Genomic DNA, 20,761 nt, shown 5'->3' with positions numbered 1-20,761 from the left:
TCACTTAGCATTCATGATGAGGTAGTGAATTGGATGAGACATAGGCTTTGTGGGAGAAACTAGAGAGTGGTATTAGATGGTAGCCTCTCTGACTAGTGGTGTGTCGCAGGTATTGGTGCTAAGTCAGTTGTTGTTTGTCATCTGTATCAAAGGTCTGGATGATGTGGTTAACTGGATCAGCAAATTTGCGGATGACACCAAGTCTGGGGGTATAGTGGACAGTGAGGAAGCTTGCAGCGGGATCTGGACCAGCTGGAAAAATGGCCTGAAAAATGGCAGATGGAATTTAATGCAGACTAGTGTGAGCTGTTGCAATTTGGAAGGACCACTCAGGGTACACATTAAGTGGTTGGGCGCTGTGGAGTGTATAGGAGCAGAGATAGAAACATAGAAAACCTACAACACAATACAGGCCCTTCGGCCCACAAGGCTGTGCCGAACATGTCCTTACCTTAGAAATTACCTAGGGTTACCCATAGCCCACTATTTTTCTAAGCTCCATGTCCCTATCCAGGAGTCTCTTAAAAGACCCTATCATATCCACCTCCACCACTGTCGCCAGCAGCCCATTTCTCACACTCTGGGTTTTTGAAAAAAAGAACTTGCCCCTGACATCTCCTCTGTACTTACTCCCAAGCACCTTAAAACTGTGCCCTCTCGTGCTAGCCATTTCAGCCCTGGGAAAAAGCCTCTGACTATCCACACGATCAATGCCTCTCATCATCTTATTCACCTCTATCAGGTCACCTCTCATCCTCTGTTGCTCCAAGGAGAAAAGGCCGAGTTCACTCTACGTATTCTCATAAGGCATGCTCCCCAAACCAGGCAACATCCTTGTAAATCTCCTCTGCACCCTTTCTATGCTTTTCACATCCTTCCTATAGTGAGGCGACCAGAACTGAGCACAGTACCCCAAGTGGGGTCTGACCAGGGTCCAATATAGCTGCAACATTACCTCTCGGCTCCTAAACTCAATCCCATGATTGATGAAGGCCAATACACCGTATACCTTCTTAACCACAGAATCAACCTGTGCAGCAGCTTTGAATGTCCTATGGACTTAGACCCCAAGACCGCTCTGATCCTCCACACTGCCAAAAGTCTTACCATTAATAACTATATTCTGCCATTATATCTGACCTACCAAAATGAACCACCTGACATTAACCTGGGTTGAACTCCATCTGCCTCTTCTCAGCCCAGTTTTGCATCCTTTCGATGTCCCACTGTAACCTCTGACGGCCCTCCACACTATCCACAGCACCTCCAACCTTTGTATCAGCATTCAACAACAAGCTGTTCTAAAAAGCCATCTCACAGACATTCTACAAATTCTCTCTCTTGAGATCCAGTGCTGACCTGATTTTCCCAATCTACTCGCATGTTAAAATCCCCCACAATTATCATAACACTGCCCTTCTGACAAGCCTTTTCTATTTCCAGTTGTAATTTGTAGTCCACATCCCTGCAGCTGTTTGGAGGCCTATAAATAACTGCCATCAGGGTCCTTTTACCCCTGCTATTCCTTAGCTCAACCCATAAAGATTCTGCACCTTCCGATCCTATATCACCTCTTTCTAATGATTTAATATCATTTCTTACCAATAAAGCCACGCCTCCCCCTCTGCCTACCTTCCTATCCTTCCAATACACCGTGTATCCTTGGACGTTCAGCTCCCAGAGACATGCATCCTTTAGCCAGGTCTCAGTGATGGCCACAATATCATACCCGCCAATCTGTAGCTGTACGACAGGATCATCCACCTTATTTCTTATGCTGCGTGCATTTAAGTATAACACCTTAAGACCAGTATTTGGTACTTTTCGCTTTGATTTCACTGCAACTTTATTGCACTGCAACTCATCCCAATGGCTACAAATTTGCCCCATCACCTGCCTGTCTTTTCTGACATCTTTACTGCTCACTACCTTAGATTTATTTCTGTTTTCCCCTTCCTCCACTCTATCATTCCGGTTCCCATCCCCCTGCCAAATTAGTTTAAACCGTCCCTAACAGCTCTATTAAACTTTCCCGCCAGGATATTGATCCCCTTCGGGTTCAGGTGTAACCTGTCCTTTTTGAACAGGTCATACTTTCCCCAGAAGAGATCCCAGTTATCCAAGAATCTGAAGCCCTGCCCCCTACACCAGTCTCTCAGCCAGGCATTCATCTGCCTGATCCGACTACTCTTGCCCTCGCTAGCACGTGGCACAGGTAGCAAACCCGAGATTACTACCCTGGAGGTCCTGCTTCTCAGCTTCCTTCCTAACTCCTGGAAATCTCTCTTCAGGACCTCCTCCTTTGTCCTATCTATGTCATTGGTACCAACATGTACCAAGACAACTGGCTGCTCACCCTCCCCCTTCAGAATATTCAGGACCCGATCCGAGACATCCCATCTCATGGTCATGGTAGTCTTTCCTGGGGTAAAGTGTCCCGGGATTTGACTGCTACTTTTGTCCCTTATTTGAGAGTGAGAAAGTTGGCAACCCTTACTGTAAAAGACATGTTGAGGTGAGTTTAACCCTACTTGGATACCGCCCCCACCCCGGACGGCCGGTCCGCGGTGCAGAAAAGGTTGGGGACCCCTGATCTAACCACTGCTAACTTCTTTCACCATTCCTTTTTCTTCCCGCTCCTTCCCCTTTTAGTTTGCCTCTGCCCCTTTGCCTTCCAGTCCTGATGAAGGGTCTCAGCCTAAAATGTCAATGTTCATTTCCTTCTGTAGATGCAGCCTGATCTGATGAGTTCCTCCAGCATTGTGCAAATGTGTGTGTGTGTGTGTGCGCATGTGTGCATGTGCATGTGTGTTAGTCAAGAATTCCAGCAGCTGCAAAATCTCTCATCTACATCTTGTTGCATTTATATAGGGTGAGACTGCACCTGGAGTATAGGGCTGGCCTACCTCTCTAAAAGGGGATATGATTACAAGAGAATGCAGCCAAGGTTCATGAACAACAAACAACAGGAATTCTGCAGATGCTGGAAATTCAAGCAACACACATCAAAGTTGCTGGTGAACGCAGCAGGCCAGACAGCATCTCTAGGAAGAGGTACAGTCGACGTTTCAGGCCGAGACCCTTCGTCAGGACTAACTGAAGGAAGAGTTAGTAAGAGATTTGAAAGGTTCACGAGATTGATTCTTAGGATGCCAGTTATGTTATATGAGGAAAATCCAAGTAGGCTTAATTACAACCACACGATCACCTCAGTGTGTACACTCAGAGTTTAGAAAAAGGAGAAACAATCTCACGAAAACACATAAAATGAGTGCTCAACAAGATAAGTGCATCCTTCCCAAATCCGGTGAGCAGAGCTCCAATGTTATGCTAGCTGCAGGCTAGGTCATCAGATCATAAGATCATAAGGGAGCTCTCTATGTGGCAGCTGCAGAACAGTTGCTTATAAAGTTGCCATGGAGATGATTTTAAAAAAAACATAGGGGAGAGGGAAACAGCAATCTTTTATGATAAGCCACCCCTCATTATCTCTGAAGTCCAATGCCACAATTCCTGGACTAACGCAAGGATCTGAACGATCAACAAGGCAGAAGTTCCAGGATAATGGACTACGGTGTATAAGGTAAAGGTTTATAATCAGTGATTGAAATAGCAATACTCATTTCTTGACCATTATATAAGGACTATGGTAGCCATAAGATGGTGTCAGAGAGAAGACCATTTAATTTTCCCTCATGACGCCCTACACATGCAGCAACTGTGGCAGAGCCTGCCGTTTTAGGATCGGCCTTAATAGCCACAGTCGACGCTACTCGACAAACTACCATGGTCGACCACGACTGACGGAGGCCACACACGCATTGATGATAAAAGTAGTTTTGCTCTTTTCTTTTAAATTACTGTCCTGTCTCATCTTTCATCACTCTTTCTAAATTTTAAATATTTTTATCATAAACTATCTGAAATCCACTCTAATCTTAGCAGCCAAGTGCTTAGATCCTTTTGGACTTGTTGTAAGATGTCTCACGTGCAATCTCTTATGTCCTGCAGCAAAAGGATTCAGAATCTCGCATCCACCTGAGACAAAGTACAGTGACCTTTCACAGCACCCTGGTTTCATCTGATGGTAGGTCAACACTATATTTTGAATAACTTTATAGTTTTCTACCTTATTACAGCATTATAGGCACCGACTGTTTTCCTTTTAGTAATCCTCTATTCTAGTTCAGAGGCAAATTACTTAGAAAGTTGAGTAACATGTACAAACTGCTGGAGGAACTCAGCTGGTCAGGCAGCATTGAGAGACAGGAATAAAAAGCCGACGTTTCAGGCCTAGATCCTCTATCAGGTGTCCTCCAGTGCTGTGTGTGTTACTCTGGATTTCCAGCATCTGCAAAAGCTCTTGTGTTTACTTGGAACATTTTCTTTTTACAAATAAAGATGACCGACTGTTATTACACTGTACCAATCAGTTTTTTAACAAAATATACTTTATTCAAAATAGAATAATTTACAATAAGCCATTCAATGACTCTGACTCCTTTACAGACATTACCATTCCATTCTATACATTTCCACACTTCCATCCACTCACGTGCCGCTCTGGTTTATCTTTACCCATCATTGTTGAGGGGTATACTCCCCACCACCCGACCCCTCCCACTCCTACGGGAGAAGAACCCTAAACCGTGGTCCTTCCCCAAAGGGCCCTTGCGGTGGCTGCACCGAGTTTCAGTGCGTCCCTCAGCACGTACTCCTGTAGCCGAGAATGTGCCAGTCAGCAGCATTCTCCCACAGACATCTCCATGTGCTGGTAGACCATCAAGTTTCAGGCTGACCAAAGAGCGTCTTTCACCGAGATGATGATCTGCCAGCAGCACCGGATGTTGGTCTCCATGTGCGTCCCCGGGAACAGCCTGCAGAGCAGAGAGTCCTCTGTCACGCAGCTGCTGGGGATGAAGTGTGACACCCTCCTCCACACCTCCTCCGCAAACCCACAGTTGAAAAGAGGTGGGTCACAGACTCCACCTCACTGCAGTCCTCCCGTGGGCAGTGGGGTGTAGAGATGACATGCCGGGCGTGCAGGAGGGATGTGACTGGGAGGGCCCCTCTCACCGCCAACCAGGCAAGGTCTTGGTGCCTATTGGTGAGTTTGGACTCTTCAACTGGTGTTCTTGATATTTATTGCTTATTTATTTATTATTATTTCATTTTTGTATTTACAGTTTGTTAATCTTTTGCATATTGGTTGTTTGTCCACCCTGTTAGTTGCAGTCTTTCATTGATTCTATTATGGTTCTTGGATTTATTGAGTATGTCTGCAATAATCTCAAGGTTATGGTGACATGTGTGTACTTTAATAATACATTTACTTTGAACTTTGAACAAAGCTCACCTCTACTCCAGTTCCAGTGAAAATATATATTTCTTGTAAAAATTGGCTTTACAATTATAAAACTAATGACAAATTAAATTCTTTTTGTAGTGTTATTATTGTAATGTAGGAAGTAGAGCAGTCAGTTCCATGGCAATATGATAATAGAAACATAGAAAACCTACAGCACAATACAGCCCCTTCGGCCCTCAAAGTTGTGCCGAACATGTCCCTACCTTAGAAATTACTAGGCTTACCCATAGCCCTCTATTTTTCTAAGCTCCATGGACCAATGACAATTTATTTTTAGTAATGTGGAGTGAGAGATAGATATTGATCAGGATTACAAAACCAGCATCTCACTAAACACTGTCAGAGGTTTGGAAACCATACTTCATCATTTGTTTAATGTAATGAAAATGCAATTTGTGATTGAATTATGCTTTTATTTTCCAGAGGTGACTGTTGAACACAAGAATAGGTTTACAATAATTTCCATCACACTCCCCTCCAGAAATGAGCGCTGCCAGTTTATTGTGAAGCCATTGTTGGTGAATGTTGGAGACTTTCTCAAGGACATAAAGGAAGAGGATCAAGGCATCAGCAATGTTGCAATATTTTCAGGAGGTGATTATTGATATAATGATTTATATTGATATATAAATCCTACCCCTCTTGTATTAAACTTCTGCCCTATAGTTTTAGATTTTCCTATTTTGGGAAACAGACTTTGGCTATCTATCTATGTCCTTTATAATTTCAAAAATCTCTTGAAGATCAATTCTCAGCCTTCCTTGAGCAATGAAAAACGATCCCAGCCTATCCAATTTCTCCTCGTACTGTATCTCAAACCCTCATTCTTACATTACACTTAGTCAGGTTGGAGACTACCCTGGCAGAATATAAGGTGTTGTTCTCCATCCTGAGTGTGACCTCCTTGTGGCAGTAGAGGAGGCCATGGACTGACATGTTGGAATGGGAAGCAGAATTGAAATGGGTAACCACTGGGAAATTGCAGCAAAGTTGTTCAATGAAGCGGTCTCCCATTCAACGCCACTCCCAGTGTGCCTTCCTGTATATCAGTGAGGTGCTCCTGGTGTGACTTCCTGACTATCGGTGAGGTAAGTTACAGTATCCGATGCTCTGTGTATCATGAGGTCATCTACTGTATCTGATGTTCTCGGTGTGGCCTTCTGTGTATCAGTGAGGTCACCTATGTCAGTGAGACCCAATGTAGGTTGGAAGGCTGCTTCATCAAGCACTTTTGCTCCATCTGCCACAAAAAGCGAGGTTTCCCGGTGGCCACCCATTTCAATTCTATTTCTCTTTCCCATTCCGACATAAGACCATAAGATACTGTATATGAGCAGAATTAGGCTATTTGGCCCATTGAGTCTGCCCCGCCATTTCATCATAGGTGATCCATTTTTCCTCTCAGTCCCAATCACCTGCCTTCCCCTACTCCCCCATATCCCTTCATGCCCTGACCAATCATGAATCTATCAACCCCTGCCTTTAAAAAAAAAATATATATATATATATATAAAAATAAAAAGACTTGGCCTCCACAGCTGCATCTGGTAACAAATTCCACAGATTCACTACTCTCTGGCTAAAGAAATCCCTCCTCATCTCCATTCTAAAAGAATGTCCCCCTATTTTGAGGCGGTGTCTTTGGTCCTAGACTCTCCCACCATAGAACATCCACTCTATCAAGGGCTTTTACCATTCAATAAGTTTCAGTGAGGTCACCCCTGATTCTTTTGAACTGAATACAGGCCCAGAGCCATCAAAGACTCTTCATGTTTAATCCTGGAATCATTTTCATGCACCTCATTTGAACCTCATCTGCATGTCCTTTCTAAGATAAGGAGAACAAAACTGCTGTCAATACTCCAAGTGAGGCCGTGCCAGTGCTTTATAAAGTCTTAACATTACATCCTTGAGCATGTCAGTCCACGGCCGCCTCTACTGCTGCAATGAAGCCACACTCAGGTTGGAGGAGCAACACTTTGTATTCCTCCTGGGTAGCCTCCAACTTGATGGCATGAACATTGATTTCTCATACTCCTGGTAATTGCCCCTCTCTTCTCCCCGTCAACAATTGTCTGCTGAAAATATACTGTCTGGTGCTCCTCCCCCTTCCCTTTCTTCCAAGGTCTTCTGTCCTGTCATCAGATTGCCCCTTCTCCAACCCTTTATCTCTTTCACCAATCAACTTACCAGCTCTTTACTTCACCTCTCCTGGTTTCACCTATCACCTGCCACCTTGTGCTATGTCCTCCCCTTCCCCCCCCCCCCCAGCTCCTTATGCTGACTCCTTCCCCCTTCCTTTCCAGTCCTGATAAAGGGTCTCGTCTGGGAACATCGACCATTTACTCTTTTCTATAGATACAGCCTCGCCTGCTGAGTTCCTCCAGCATTATATGTCTGCTGTTTTGGATTTCCAGTATCTGCACCTTTTCTCATGTTTGTCAGCACTACTTCCTCCTTGATATCAACATATCCTGATTGTCGGCAGACCTCTACTATATCTTGCTGTCCTCCATGGCCTTTGCCTTGGGGAGTACTGATGTGGTACTAAGTACCTTACCCACTTCCTCTGGATCCTGACATACATTCCCCTTTTTGTCCTTGAATGGTCCTTCCCTCTCCCAAGCTGTCTTGTGGTTTTCCATGTATATTTAAAGTCCCTTGGGATTTTCTTTAATCATATCAACCAAGGTAATCTCATGACCCCTTTTAGCTCTCTTGATTCCTTGTATAAGATTTCTCCTGCTTCCTTTATATTCCTCAATGGCCCTGTTGGATTCTGGCTTTCTAAACCTTACACATACAACTCTTTCTAAACTCCCACTGAAACTCCTACCACATTTTCCGAAATGACTCTAGGATGCCCCTTCCTAGTTTGATCTTGTCATCCAAGATTCAGAAGCCTTGTGATCTCTGTTTGTCTTACTTATAGGAACATCTTGGTCCTGAATTCATACTAGCTGCCTTTAAATGTCTCCCACATATCTGATGTGGGTTTGTCATCCTTCATCTACTCTTCCCAGCTCCTGTCCCTCAGTTTAGCACTTTGCACCAAAATCCGTCTTATCCTCACCCATAAGTATCTGAAAACTTATGGAGTTAGGATCACTGGTCCAAAAGTGCTCTCCCCTTGAAACTCCTATCAGCTGGCCTACTGCAGTTCCCCAAACAAACTCTACAAAGCTCCTTCCTGGTTCTATTATCCTCAGTGGTACTTGTGAACTACCTGTTTACATTAAATTGTGTTGTTAATTTGTGTTGTTATTATGAATGCTCCATACAATTAGATACAGTGTAGTTGTCTTTTAAATATTTATCTGGTGTTCAGATTTTTATTACAACCTATTCATCTTGTTACCATGTTTTCTTTCTTGAACCCACTTGCTGCTTTACCTTCCCTCTTCCTCACACAGTTTGGTTATCCTTCCCCAGGTCACTTTATAATGCCCCACTACTAATGCCCATAGCTCTTGAATCAAAATTCTCACAGCATCCTTTGAACTGTAATACTGACCAGTTAATCTCAGAATCAACATCAGGTTTGTTGTTTTGTGGCTAAAGTATCTTGCAGTAACATAAAAGCACTCAGAAATTCAGGCAGAGCATTTGAAGAGGAACAGTTCAGGCAGTATATGTGGAGAGACTGTCACTTCTTTGCCCATTCTCCTGATCTAAGCCCTTCTGTAGACTCTCCACTTCCTCAAAACTACCTGCCCCTCCACCTATCTTCATATCATATGCAAACTTTGCAACAAAGCCATCGATTCATCATCCAAGTCATTGACATATAATGTAAAAAGAAGCAGTCCCGCACAGACCCCTGTGGAACACCACTAGTCACTGGCAGCCAACCAGAAAAGGCTCCCCTATTCCCACTCTTTGCCTGCTGCCAACCAGCCACTGCTTTATCTATATTTGTATATTTCCTATAGTACCAGGAACTCTTAACTTGTTAAGCAGCCTCACGTGTAGCACCTTGTCAGAGGTTTTCTGAAAATCTAAATATACAGCATCAACCGATTCTCCTTTGTCTTTGAGAATTACAACAGATTTGTCAGGTAAGATATTCCCTTGAGGAGAACATACTGATTATGACCTATTTGATCACGTTCCTCCAAGTACACTGAAACCACATCCTTAATGATCATTTCTTACATCTTTCCAACCACTGAGGTCTGACGAACTGTTTTAAAATAGTTTTATTTTCTTCTGCCTCTGTCCCTTTTTGAACATTGCAGTGACGTTTATAATTTTCCAGTCTTGCGGAACTATTCCAATATCTAGTGATCTTTGAAAGATATCTACTAATGCCTCCACAATCTCTTCAGCCACCTCTTTCAGAACTTTGGAGTATACACCATCTGGTTCTGGTGATACACCTACCTTCAGACCTTACAGTTTCCCAAGAATTTTCTTGCTAGTAATGACGACTTCACACATTTCATTACCTCTGACACCTGGAACTTCCAATATACTGCTCGTGTCTTCTACAGTGAAGACTAATGCAAAATACTTATTCAGTTTTTCCATCTTCTCCTTGTCCCCATTACTACCTCTCCAGCATTGTTTTCCAGCGGTCCAATATCTGCTCTCGTTTACACTTTATGTAACTGAAGAAACTTTTGGTATCCTCTTTAATATTATTGGCTAGCTTACTTTCGTATTCCACCTTTAACTTAATGACGTTTTATTTGCCTTCTGTTGGTTTTTAAAAGCTTCCCAATGTTCTAACTTCCCAATAATTTTTGCTCTATTATATGTTCTCTCTTTGGCTATAATGTTGGCTTTGACTTCTCTTGTTAGACACGGTTGTGTCATCTTTCCATAGAATACTTTTTCCTTTCTGGGTTCCAGATTACTTCCAGAAATTCCAGTCTTTGCTGTTCTGTCATCATCCCTGCTAGTTCCAATCAATCTCGGCCAACTCCTCTCTCATGCCTCTGTAATTCCCTTTACTCCACTGTAATACTGATACTTCTGACTTTAGCTTCTCTTCTCAAATTTTAGGGTGAATTCGATCATATTATGATTGCTTTCTCCAAAAGGATCTTTAACCTTAAACCCTCTAATCAATACCGGTTCATTGCACAACATCCAGTCAAGAATAGCTGGTCAGCTATACTGGATTGGGTGTTATGTAATGAACTGGAGATGATTAGGGAGCTTAAGGTAAAGAAACCCTTAGGAGGCAGTGATCACAATATCAACTTGCAATTTGATAGGGAGAAAGTAAAGTCTGACATAGTATTTCAGTGGAGTAAAGGAAATTGCAGTGGTACAAGGGAGGAGTTGGCCAAAGTAAATTGGAAGGAGATGCTGGCAGGGATGACAGCAGAGCAACAATGGCTTCAGTTTCTAGGAAAAATGAGAAAGGTGCAGGATAGATGTATTCCAAAAATGAAGAAACACTCAAATGGCAAAATAGTACAACCATGGCTGACAAGGGAAGTCAAAGCTAATGTAAAAGCCAAAGAGAGGACATACAACAAAGCAAAAATTAGCAGAAAGATAGAGGATTGGGAAGCTTTTAAGAACCTGCAGAGAGCAACTAAAAGAATCATTCCAAGGGAAAAGATGAAATATGAAAGCAAGCTAGCAAACAATATCAAGGTGGATAGTAAAAGCTTTTTCAAGTATGTAAAAAAAAAAGGGAAATGGGAGTAGATATAGGACCACTAGAAACAAGGCCAGAGAAATAATAATGGGGGATAAGGAGAGATGGTGGATGAACTAAATGAGTGTTTTGCATCAGTCTTCACTGTGGAAGATATTAGCAGTGTGCCAGCTATTGAAGGGTGTGAAGGAAGAGAAGTGGTGCAATTACTATTACAAGGAAGAAGGTGCTCAAAAAGCTGAAAGACCTAAAGGTACACAAGTCACCCGGACCAAATGAAATGCACCCTAGGGTTTTGAATAAGTTAGCGGTAGAGATTGTGGAGGCATTAGTATTGATCTTTCAAGAATCATTGGACTCTGACATGGTTCCAAAGGACTGGAAAATTGCAAATATCACTCCACTCTTTAAGAAAGGAGGGGAGGCAGCAGAAGGAAAATTATAGACCTGTTGGCCTTACCTCAGTGGTTGGGAAGATGCTGGAGTCAATTGTTAATAGTCATAGTCATACTTTATTAATCCCGGGGGAAATTGGTTTTCATTACAGTTGCTCCATAAATAATAAATAGTAATAGAACCATAAATAGTTAAATAGTAATATGTAAATTATGCCAGTAAATTATGAAGTAAGTCCAGGACCAGCCTATTGGCTCAGGATGTCTGACCCTCCAAGGGAGGAGTTGTAAAGTTTGATGGCCACAGGCAGGAATGACTTCCTATGACGCTTAGTGCTGCATCTCGGTGGGATGAGTCTCTGGCTGAATGTACTCCTGTGCCCACCCAGTACATTGTGTAGTGGATGGGAGACATTGACCAAGATGGCATGCAACTTAGACAGCATCCTCTTTTCAGACACCACCGTGAGAGAGTCCAGTTCCATCCCCACAACATCACTGGCCTTACGAATGAGTTAAGGATGAGATTATGGAATACTTGGTGACACAGGACAAGATGGAACAAAGTCAGCATGGCTTCCTTAGGGAAAATGTTACCAAACAAACCTGTTGGAATTATTTGAGGACTACTTGAATTTACAAGTTGGATGCAGCGAATGTTGTATATTTGGACTTTCAGAACGCCTTTGACAAGGTGCCATACATGAGGCTGCTTACCTAGTTAAGAGCCCATGGCATTACAGGAAAGTAACTAGCATGGTTAGAGCATTGGCTGATTGGTAAGAGGCAGTGAGTGGGAATAAATGGATCTGTGTCTGGTTGGCTGCCAGTGACTAGTGGTGTTACACAGGGGTCGCTGTTGGGACCACTTTTTATGCTGTATGCCGATGATTTAGATGATGAAATAGGTAGCTTTGTTGCCAAGTTTGCAGATGATAGGAGAGTGGACAAGGAAGTGGGAAATGAAATACAATGTTGGAAAATGCATTGTCATTCACTTTGGTAGAAGAAATAAATGGGTAGATTATTTTTTTAAACGGGGAGAAAAACCAAAAATCTTAGATGCAAAGAGCCTTGGGAGTTCTTGTGCAGAACTCCCTAAAGGTTAATTTGCAAGTTGAGTGGTGGTCAGGAAGGCAAACACAATGTTAGCATTCATTTCAAGAGGTCTAGAATATAAGAACAGGGATGTGATGCTGAGGCTTTATAAAGCACTGGTGAGGCCTCACCTTGTGTAATGTGAACAGTTTTGGGCTCTATATCTAAGAAAAGATGTGCTGACATTGGAGAGGGTTCAGAGGCAGTTTACAGGGATGATTCTGTGAATGAAAGAATTATCAGGGGAACTTTGGGTGTCTCTGTGCCTGTACTCACTGGAATTTAGAAGCAAGAGAGGGGATCTGATTGAAATCTTTTGAATGTTGAAACGCCTAGACAGAGTAGATGTGGAAAGGATGTTTTCCATGGTGTGGGGAGTCTATGACAAGGGGCCACAGCCTCAGGATAGAGGGGTGTCCATTTAAAACCGAGATGAGGAGAAATTATTTTAGCCAGAGAGTGGTGAATTTGTAGAATTTGTTACCACTGGCAGCTGTGGAGGCCAGGTTGTTGGGGTATTTAATGCAGAGATAGGTTCTTGATTGGCCACGGCATCAAGGGTTTGGGGAGAAGGTTTGTGGGGGTAGTGGGGAGAGGATCAGCCGTGATTGAATGGCAAAGCAGACTCAATGGGCCAAATAGCCTAAATCTTCTATGTCTTATGGTCTGCTATTGAAATCCTCTGAGTATTGTAAGATTGCCCTTTTGGCATTCATTTTCTATCTCCCATAGTAATTTGTAGACCACTTCCTTACTGTTGTTTGGGGGATCCCTATATAACTCCCATCAGGGTCTTTTTACCCTTGCAGTTCCTTAGCTCTGTTCATAACAATTGCCTATAACCTTCTGATCCTATGGCATCTCTTTCAAATGATTTGATTCTGTTTTTTTAATCAACAGAGTCACCCTATCCCCTCTGCCTTCCTGACTGTCCCTTTGATACAATGTTTATCTTTAGATATTATGCTCTCAGCTATAATCTTTCAGCCATGATTCAGTGATGCCCACAACGTCATATCTGCCAACCTGTAACTGTGCTACAAGTTCATCTACTTATTCCGTATACTGCGCGCTTTCAAATACAACACCTGTATTGGCCTTTTTTGAATTTGTCCACCTTATATGTTGCAACTCATCCTGTTGACTGCAATTTTGCCCTTTCACCAGCCTCTCCTTGCTAGGAGTCCCACTACACACTGTCTCTGTTTGTAAACCTGCTACCTCATCTTCAGCACTATCACTCTAGTTCCCAGTCCCCTGTTAAATCTGTTTAAACCCTCCTGAACAACTCTAGCCAACCTGCCCACATGGATATTGGACTCCCTCGGGTTTAAGTGTAGCCTGTACCTTTTGTACAAATAAGCAAGAAATATCAAGAACATGAGTTGTAGAGTCCTTGAAAGTGAGTCCATAGGTTGTGGACTCAGTTCAGTGTTGGAGTGAGTGAAGATGAGTGAAGTTATCCCCTCTGGTTCAAGGCCTGATGCTTGAGGGGCAATGAATATTCTGAAATCTCGTGATGTGTGACCTGAGGCTCCTGTACCTGTATCCTTGCTGATGGCAGCAGTGAGAAGAGAGCATGACCTGGAAGGTGTGGGTCCTTGCTGATGGAAGTTGCTTCCCTGTAACAATGCTCCATGTCGATGTGTTCAATGGTGGGGAGGGTTCTAACTGTAATTGCAGTGGCTATATCCACTACTTTTTGTAAGTTTTTCTGTTCAAAGCCATTGGTATTTCCATACCAGGTTGTGTTACAGCCAGTTAGTATACTTTCCACCACGCATCTATTCCCGCATCCTCTAAGAAAGTATGTATGTTCTTCCCCTGAGTGTGGGGGTATTCCCCGGGTTCTGCAGTTTCCTCGCACAGTCCAAAGACGTACCAGTTAGTAGGTTAATTGGTCATTATAAATTGTCTTGAGATTAAGCTAGGGCTAAATAGATGGGTGCTGGGTAGTGCAGCTTTTTGGACCAGAAGGGCCAATTCCTCACCATATCTCTAAATAAATAAAAGTAAAAGTTTATCAAAGTTTTAGATGACATGCTGAATCTTTGCAAACTTCTAAGAAAGTAGAGGAGCTGCCATGCCTGCTTTGTATTGGCACATTGGTGCTGGACACAGGACCGTAAAACCATATGGCATCAGAGCAGAATTAGGCCATTCAGCCCAACGAGTCTGCTCCACCGTTTCATCAGGACAGATCCGTGGAAATGGTAATGCCAGAAATTTACAGTTGCTGCCTCTCTATCTCTGATCCCTTGATGGGGACTGGCTCATGGATCTCCAGTTTCCTCTTCCTGAGGTCAAGAATCAGCTCCTTGGTCTTGCTGACATTGAGTGAGAGGTTGTTGTTGTGGCACCACTCAGACAGATATTCAGTCTCCCTCCTATATGCTGATTCATCACTACCTTTGATTTGGCCCACACAGTGATGTCAGCAGCAAACTTAAATATGGCGTTGGAGCTGTACTTATCCTTCATTCATAAGTGTAAAGCAAGTAGAGCTGGGGGGCTAAGCACACAGCCTTATGGTGCACCTATGCTAATGGTGATTGTGGAAGAGATAAATGGAACATAGAAATCTACCGCACTTTACAGGTCCTTTGGCCCACAATGTTGTGCCGACCATGTAACCTACTCTAGAAACTGCCTAGAATTTTCCTACCGCATAGTCCTCTATTTTTCTAAGCTCCATGTACCTACCTATCTTAGTCTCTTAAAAGACCCTATTGTATTCACCTCTACCATCGTCATTGGCAGTGCATTTCACACACCCACCATTCTAAAAAGTTACCCCTGATATCTCATTGGTACCTATTTCCAAGCACCTTAAAACTATGCCCCCTTGTGTTAACCATTTCAGCCCCTGGAAAAAGCCTCTGACTATCCACATGATCAATGCCTCTCAATATTGTATACACCTCTATCAGGTCACTTCTCATCCTCCGTTGCTTCGAGGAAAAAAGGCCATGTTTGCTCAACCTATTCTCATAAGGCACGCTCTCCAATCCAGGCAACATCCTTGTAAATCTCTTCTTACTCTCTCTATAGTATCCACATCCTTGTTGTGAGGTGACCAGAACTGAGCACAGTACTCTAAGTGGGGTCTAACTAGGGTCTTGTATAGCTGCAACATTACTTCGCGGCTCTTGAATTCAATCCCAAAGTTGATGAATCCCATCACACCATACACCTTCTTAACAACACTGTCAACCTGCGCAGCAACTTGGAGCTTCTTTTGGACATGGACCCCAAGATCTCGCTGATCCTCCTCACTGCCAAGAGTCTTACCATTAATATTATATTCTCTCTTTAAATTTGACCTATGGAAATGAACCATTTCACACTTATCTGGGTTGAACTCCATCTGCCGCTTCTCAGCCCAGTTCTTCATCTTATCGATATTGCGCTGTAACCTCTGACAACCCTCCAGACTATCCACAACACCCCCAACCTTTGTGTCATCAGCAAACTTACTAACCAAGCCTTCTACTTCTTCATCCAGGTCATTTATAAAAATCACAAAGAGGAGGGGTCCCAGAACAGATCCCTGTTGAACACCGCTTGTCACCGTCCTCCATGTAGAATACGAACCATCTACAACCACGCTTTGCCTTCTGTGGGCAAGCCAATTCTGGATTCTCAAAGCAAGGTCTCCTTGAATCCTATGCCGCATTACTTTCTGAATGAGCCTCAAATGGGGAACATTATCAAATGTCTTACTGAAATCCATATACACTACTTCCACTGCTCTACCTTCATCAATGTGTTTTGTTACCCCCTCAAAGAATTCAGTCAGGCTTGGAAGGCTCAACCTGCCCTTGACAAAGCCATGCTGACTATCCGTAATCAGATTATGTCTCTCCAAATGCTCATAAATTCTGCCTCTCAGGATCTTCTCCAACAACTTGCCCACCACTCAAGTAAGACTCACTGGTCTATAATTTTCTGGGTTATCTCTACTCCCTTTCTTGAACAAGGGAACAACATTTGCAACCTTCCAATCCTCCAGTACTTCTACCATCCCTATTGATGATGTAAAGATTATTGCCAGAGGCTCAGCAATCTCATCCCTTACTTCCTCCAGATCTCACCCAATTCCAGTGACTTTTCTAACTTAATAGCTTTCAAAGGCTCCAGAACATCCTCTTTCTTCATGTCTGTATGCTCAAGTGTTTCAGTCTGCTGTAAGTCATCCCTACAATTACCAAGGTCATTTTCCGTAGAGAATGCTGAAGCAAAATATTCATTAAGTACCTTTGCTACCTCTTCCAGCTCCAAGTACATGTTTCCAGTATCGCACCTGATTGGTCTTATTCTCACATGGCTCATCTTCTTGCTCTTCACATACTTGTAGAATTCCTTGGGGTTTTCCTTAATCCTGCTCACCAAGACCTTCTCATGGCCCTTTCTAGCTCTCCTAATTTCATTCTTGAGTTCCTTCTGGCACCCTTGTAACTTTCTAGAGCTCTAACAGTACCTAGCTTCTCGAACCTTTCATAAGCTTTTCTTCTTAACTTGCATCCTTTGTACACTATGATTCAATGCAGAATACCATGCAAGTATTCCCTGAACATTTGCCACCTTTCTGCCGTGCATTTCCCTGAGGACATCTGCTCCCAATTTATGTTCCCAAGTTCCTGCCCAAAATCATATTTCCCCCAACCCTAATTAAATATTTTCCCAAATTGTCTGCTCCTATCCCTCTCTAGTGCTATGGTGAAGGAGATAGAATTGTGGTCACTACCTCCAAAATGCTCTCCCACTGAGAGATCTGACACCTGAGCAGGTTCATTTCTCAATACCAGATCAAGTACAGCCTCTCCTCTAGTTGTCTTATCTACATATTGCGTTGGAAAACCTTCCTGAACACACCTAACAAACTTCACCTCATCTACACCCCTTGCTCTGAGGAGGTATAAGTCAATATTTGGATAGTTAAAATCACCCATCACAACAACCCTATTATTATTGCACCGTTCCAGAACCTGCCTCTCTATCTGCTCCTTGATTTCCCTGTTACTATTGGGGAGGGGGGGGTCTATAAATAAAAACCCAGTAGAGTTATTGCCCCCTTCCTGTTTCTGACTTCCTTCTTTTCTGCAGCTGTGATACTATCCTTGATGAGCAATGCCACGCCCCCACCTCCTTTGCCTCCCTCCTTTTTGAAATGTTTAAAGCCTGGCACCCTCAGCAGCTATTCCTTCCCCTGAGACATCCAAGTCTCAGTAATGTCCACAATGTCATAGTTCCACATATTGATCCACACTCTAAGCTTATCCGCCTTGTTTATGATACTCCTTGCATTAAAATGAACATATCTCAAACCATCAGGCTGAGTGCATGTTTGCTGTACAGTATTGTCGGCTGAACTGACTGGGGTCTGCAAGTGAGGAAATTGAGATCCAAGTGCACAAGGAGGGATTGAAGCCAAGAACCTGGAGCTTATTGATTAGTTTTGGGGGTATGATGGTATTGAATGATGATCTGTAGTCGAATAAGAGCATCCTATTATATAGAAACATAGAAAACCTACAGTACAATACAGGCCCTTTGGCCCACAATGCTCTGCCAAACATGTACTTACTTTAGAAATTATCTCAGGTTACCCATAGCCCTCTATGCATCTAGACTGTCCAGATGTTCCAGGATTTAGTGAAAAGTGAATGATATAGCAGCTGCTGTGGACCTGTTGCTCCTGTAGGCAAACTGGAGTGGATCCAAGTTGCCTCTCAGACAGGAGCTGATGGTTTCATCAGCAATATCTCAAAGCACTTCATCACTGTGGATATATGTGCAATGGGGGATAGTCACTGAGGCAGGTCACTACGTTCTTTGTGGGCCGTGGATAACTGAAGCCTGCTTGAAATGAGTGGGTACCTCAGATTTCTGAAGCAACAGGTTAAAGATATCAGTGACTACTGCAGCTGATTGATTAGTGCAGATCTTTAGTACACAGCCAGGTGCTGCATCTGGGCCAGTTGGCTTTTCATGGATTCACCCCATGAAGGATGATCTCACGTTGCCCTCAGAGACTGAAATCACAGGGTGTGGGAATTCGTGAAGGTGATTCCATGCTTTTTTGCAGTCCAAGCAAGCATAAAAGGCATTGAGCTCATCTGGGAGCAAAACCTTGTGTCACTTGGTTTCAAGTCCTGCCGCAGCTTTTGAGCCGTCTTCTGCGATTCAAGTTTGGTCCAAAATTGCCACTTCTCATGTGAGATGTCTTTCCAGAGGTCGTACCTATACCTCTTGTGTTTTACTTTTCGCCCTGGCAGATTGCAGAGTTCTTGGTTCATCCAGGGCTTTTGGTTGGGGAAGACTGAATGACTTTATGGGCATACAGTACACTTGTCCCCAACAGACTTTATAAATTCATGACAACCGTGCTGTATTCATTTAGATTCTCTAAGTCCTCAGTCCAGTCCACAGACTCAAAACAATCCTGCAGCTGCTGCTTAGCCTCCCACTACTACCTCTTTGTTGTCATTACCTGTGTACCTTTGCTCATTATCCTCTACCTCTTTGTTGTCATTACCTGTGTATCTTTGCTCATTATCATCTGCCTGTATGCAGGCAGGAGGACAGCCAGATGATCCCGAAATACGGTCTAGGTATGGAATGGTAGGAATTCTTGTTGGTAGTGTAGCAGTGGTCAAGTGTGTTGGGACCCCTGGTGCTACAGGTGATATGTTAATGATAACTGGACACAGATTTCTTCAAGCAAGCTTGATTGAAGTCTGTGGCAATGATTTGGAAAGCACCTGGACTGTTTTTTATTTGCTTATTGCAGTATTCAATACATCGAGTGCTTGCTTAATAGCTGCTTTTGGCGGTATGTAAACTACAGTCAGGATCATGGAGGAGAAATCTCTTGGTTAGTAGAACGGTGATACTTAAGTTTCATATACTTTTACAACATAGCTTGCTGATTCTTCTGTTAATGTAGTTGAACCATTTTTCAGTAATAAAGTAACATCCCCCCCAAAAAATTTCACCTCATTGTAAATATGCAATCAATAGCAATTTCTCAGTTTATAAATTATATTCTACGACTATAAAACTTTAGGGTGGTGTAATGTTGGTAACTGATTAACGTCCACACATTGTTGTTTGTTAGCCAGCTATGTTAACTCTCGTGAATCGTGCTAATTTTCATCAATTAAGAAGGAAAAATGAGTGATAGAGAAAAGATGTCTTCGCTTAATTTCTGAAAATTCAGTGTGAGAATTCTGTCAAGGTGAATATCATCTGGCAGTGGGAGTTGAGAATACCTTTGTCTCAATGAAGTTGTGGTGTTGAATTCTAATAGAATGGTCAACACTGCTGCTCTTGATACTATCACTGGGGTCATTTATATCTGGCATCGAGCACCATATCTTGAATAAAGAGTGAGAATAAAACATTTGAGTTCACTGGATTTTTTTCCTGTAACTTTCAAAGATATTTTATTGTTTTCCTGCAGATGGCGCCAGAGTTTCTGCCTGCACACCAATGACTGTTCTGCTATCAAATAACTTTCAATTAGTTATTAACAAGGCAAATTATTTTGTAACACCTCCTCATAAAGGTAAGATGAGCATCTTGACATTGGGTTTCTTCAGTTAAGATATTTTTATTTATGATTTTCAGAGCTATTTTTCACTGTTTTCTTTAAAATATTCTTGTAAACAAGTAAAACTGTCTGATCAGATTAATTTCTGTCTCTTTACCTTGGACAGTACTGTAGCATAGCAGTTAGCACCAGCGCCCTGGATTCAGTCTCGCCACTGTATGTACATTCTTCTAGTGAATGTGTGGCTCTCCTCCACATGCCCCGCTTTCTCACACATTCCAAAGGTGTAAGGTTTAGTAAATTTTGGATATGCTATGTTGGTATCGGAAGCATGGTGACACTTGAGGCCAGTCATTAGTCGTTGATGTAAGTGACACTTTTCACTGTACATTTTGTTGTACATGTAACAAATAAAGCAATCTTTCATCTTGCATTTGCATATGATCATTGCCCACATTCAGTCTAGTAAAGTACTAGAGCAAGATCTGAGTGTACATGACTGAATTGAAATTATTAAAGGCAAAATATTCAGGTTATTGCCAGTTTTTAGAAGCCAGCACCTGAATCTTGTATTTATAGAAACATAGAAAATAGGTGCAGGAGTAGGCCATTTGGCCCTTGGAGCCTGCACCGCCATTTATTATGATCATGGCTGATCATCCAACTCAGAACCCCGCCCCAGCCTTCCCTCCATACCCCTTGACCCCCGTAGCCACAAGGGCCATATCTAA

At 42.8% G+C, this 20,761-nt stretch overlaps 1 protein-coding gene across 1 annotated transcript in view; it reads left to right on the top strand.

Annotated features, from left to right (window-relative positions):
* LOC134345515 (calcium uniporter regulatory subunit MCUb, mitochondrial-like) overlaps positions 1 to 20,761 on the top strand; it is a 110,285-nt gene that overhangs the window by 69,548 nt on the left and 19,976 nt on the right. Inside the window, exons 2-4 of the mRNA XM_063046276.1 lie at positions 4,012 to 4,087; positions 5,792 to 5,962; positions 19,941 to 20,045. Of these exons, the coding sequence (XP_062902346.1) occupies positions 4,012 to 4,087; positions 5,792 to 5,962; positions 19,941 to 20,045 (352 nt within the window). The remainder of the gene's footprint in view (positions 1 to 4,011; positions 4,088 to 5,791; positions 5,963 to 19,940; positions 20,046 to 20,761) is intronic.

The sequence above is a fragment of the Mobula hypostoma genome, chromosome 4 (genome assembly GCF_963921235.1).
Source record: "Mobula hypostoma chromosome 4, sMobHyp1.1, whole genome shotgun sequence".
Lineage (NCBI taxonomy): Eukaryota > Metazoa > Chordata > Chondrichthyes > Myliobatiformes > Myliobatidae > Mobula > Mobula hypostoma.
Note: the sequence above shows the minus strand (reverse complement) of the source record. Positions and strands in the feature narration are given on the sequence as shown.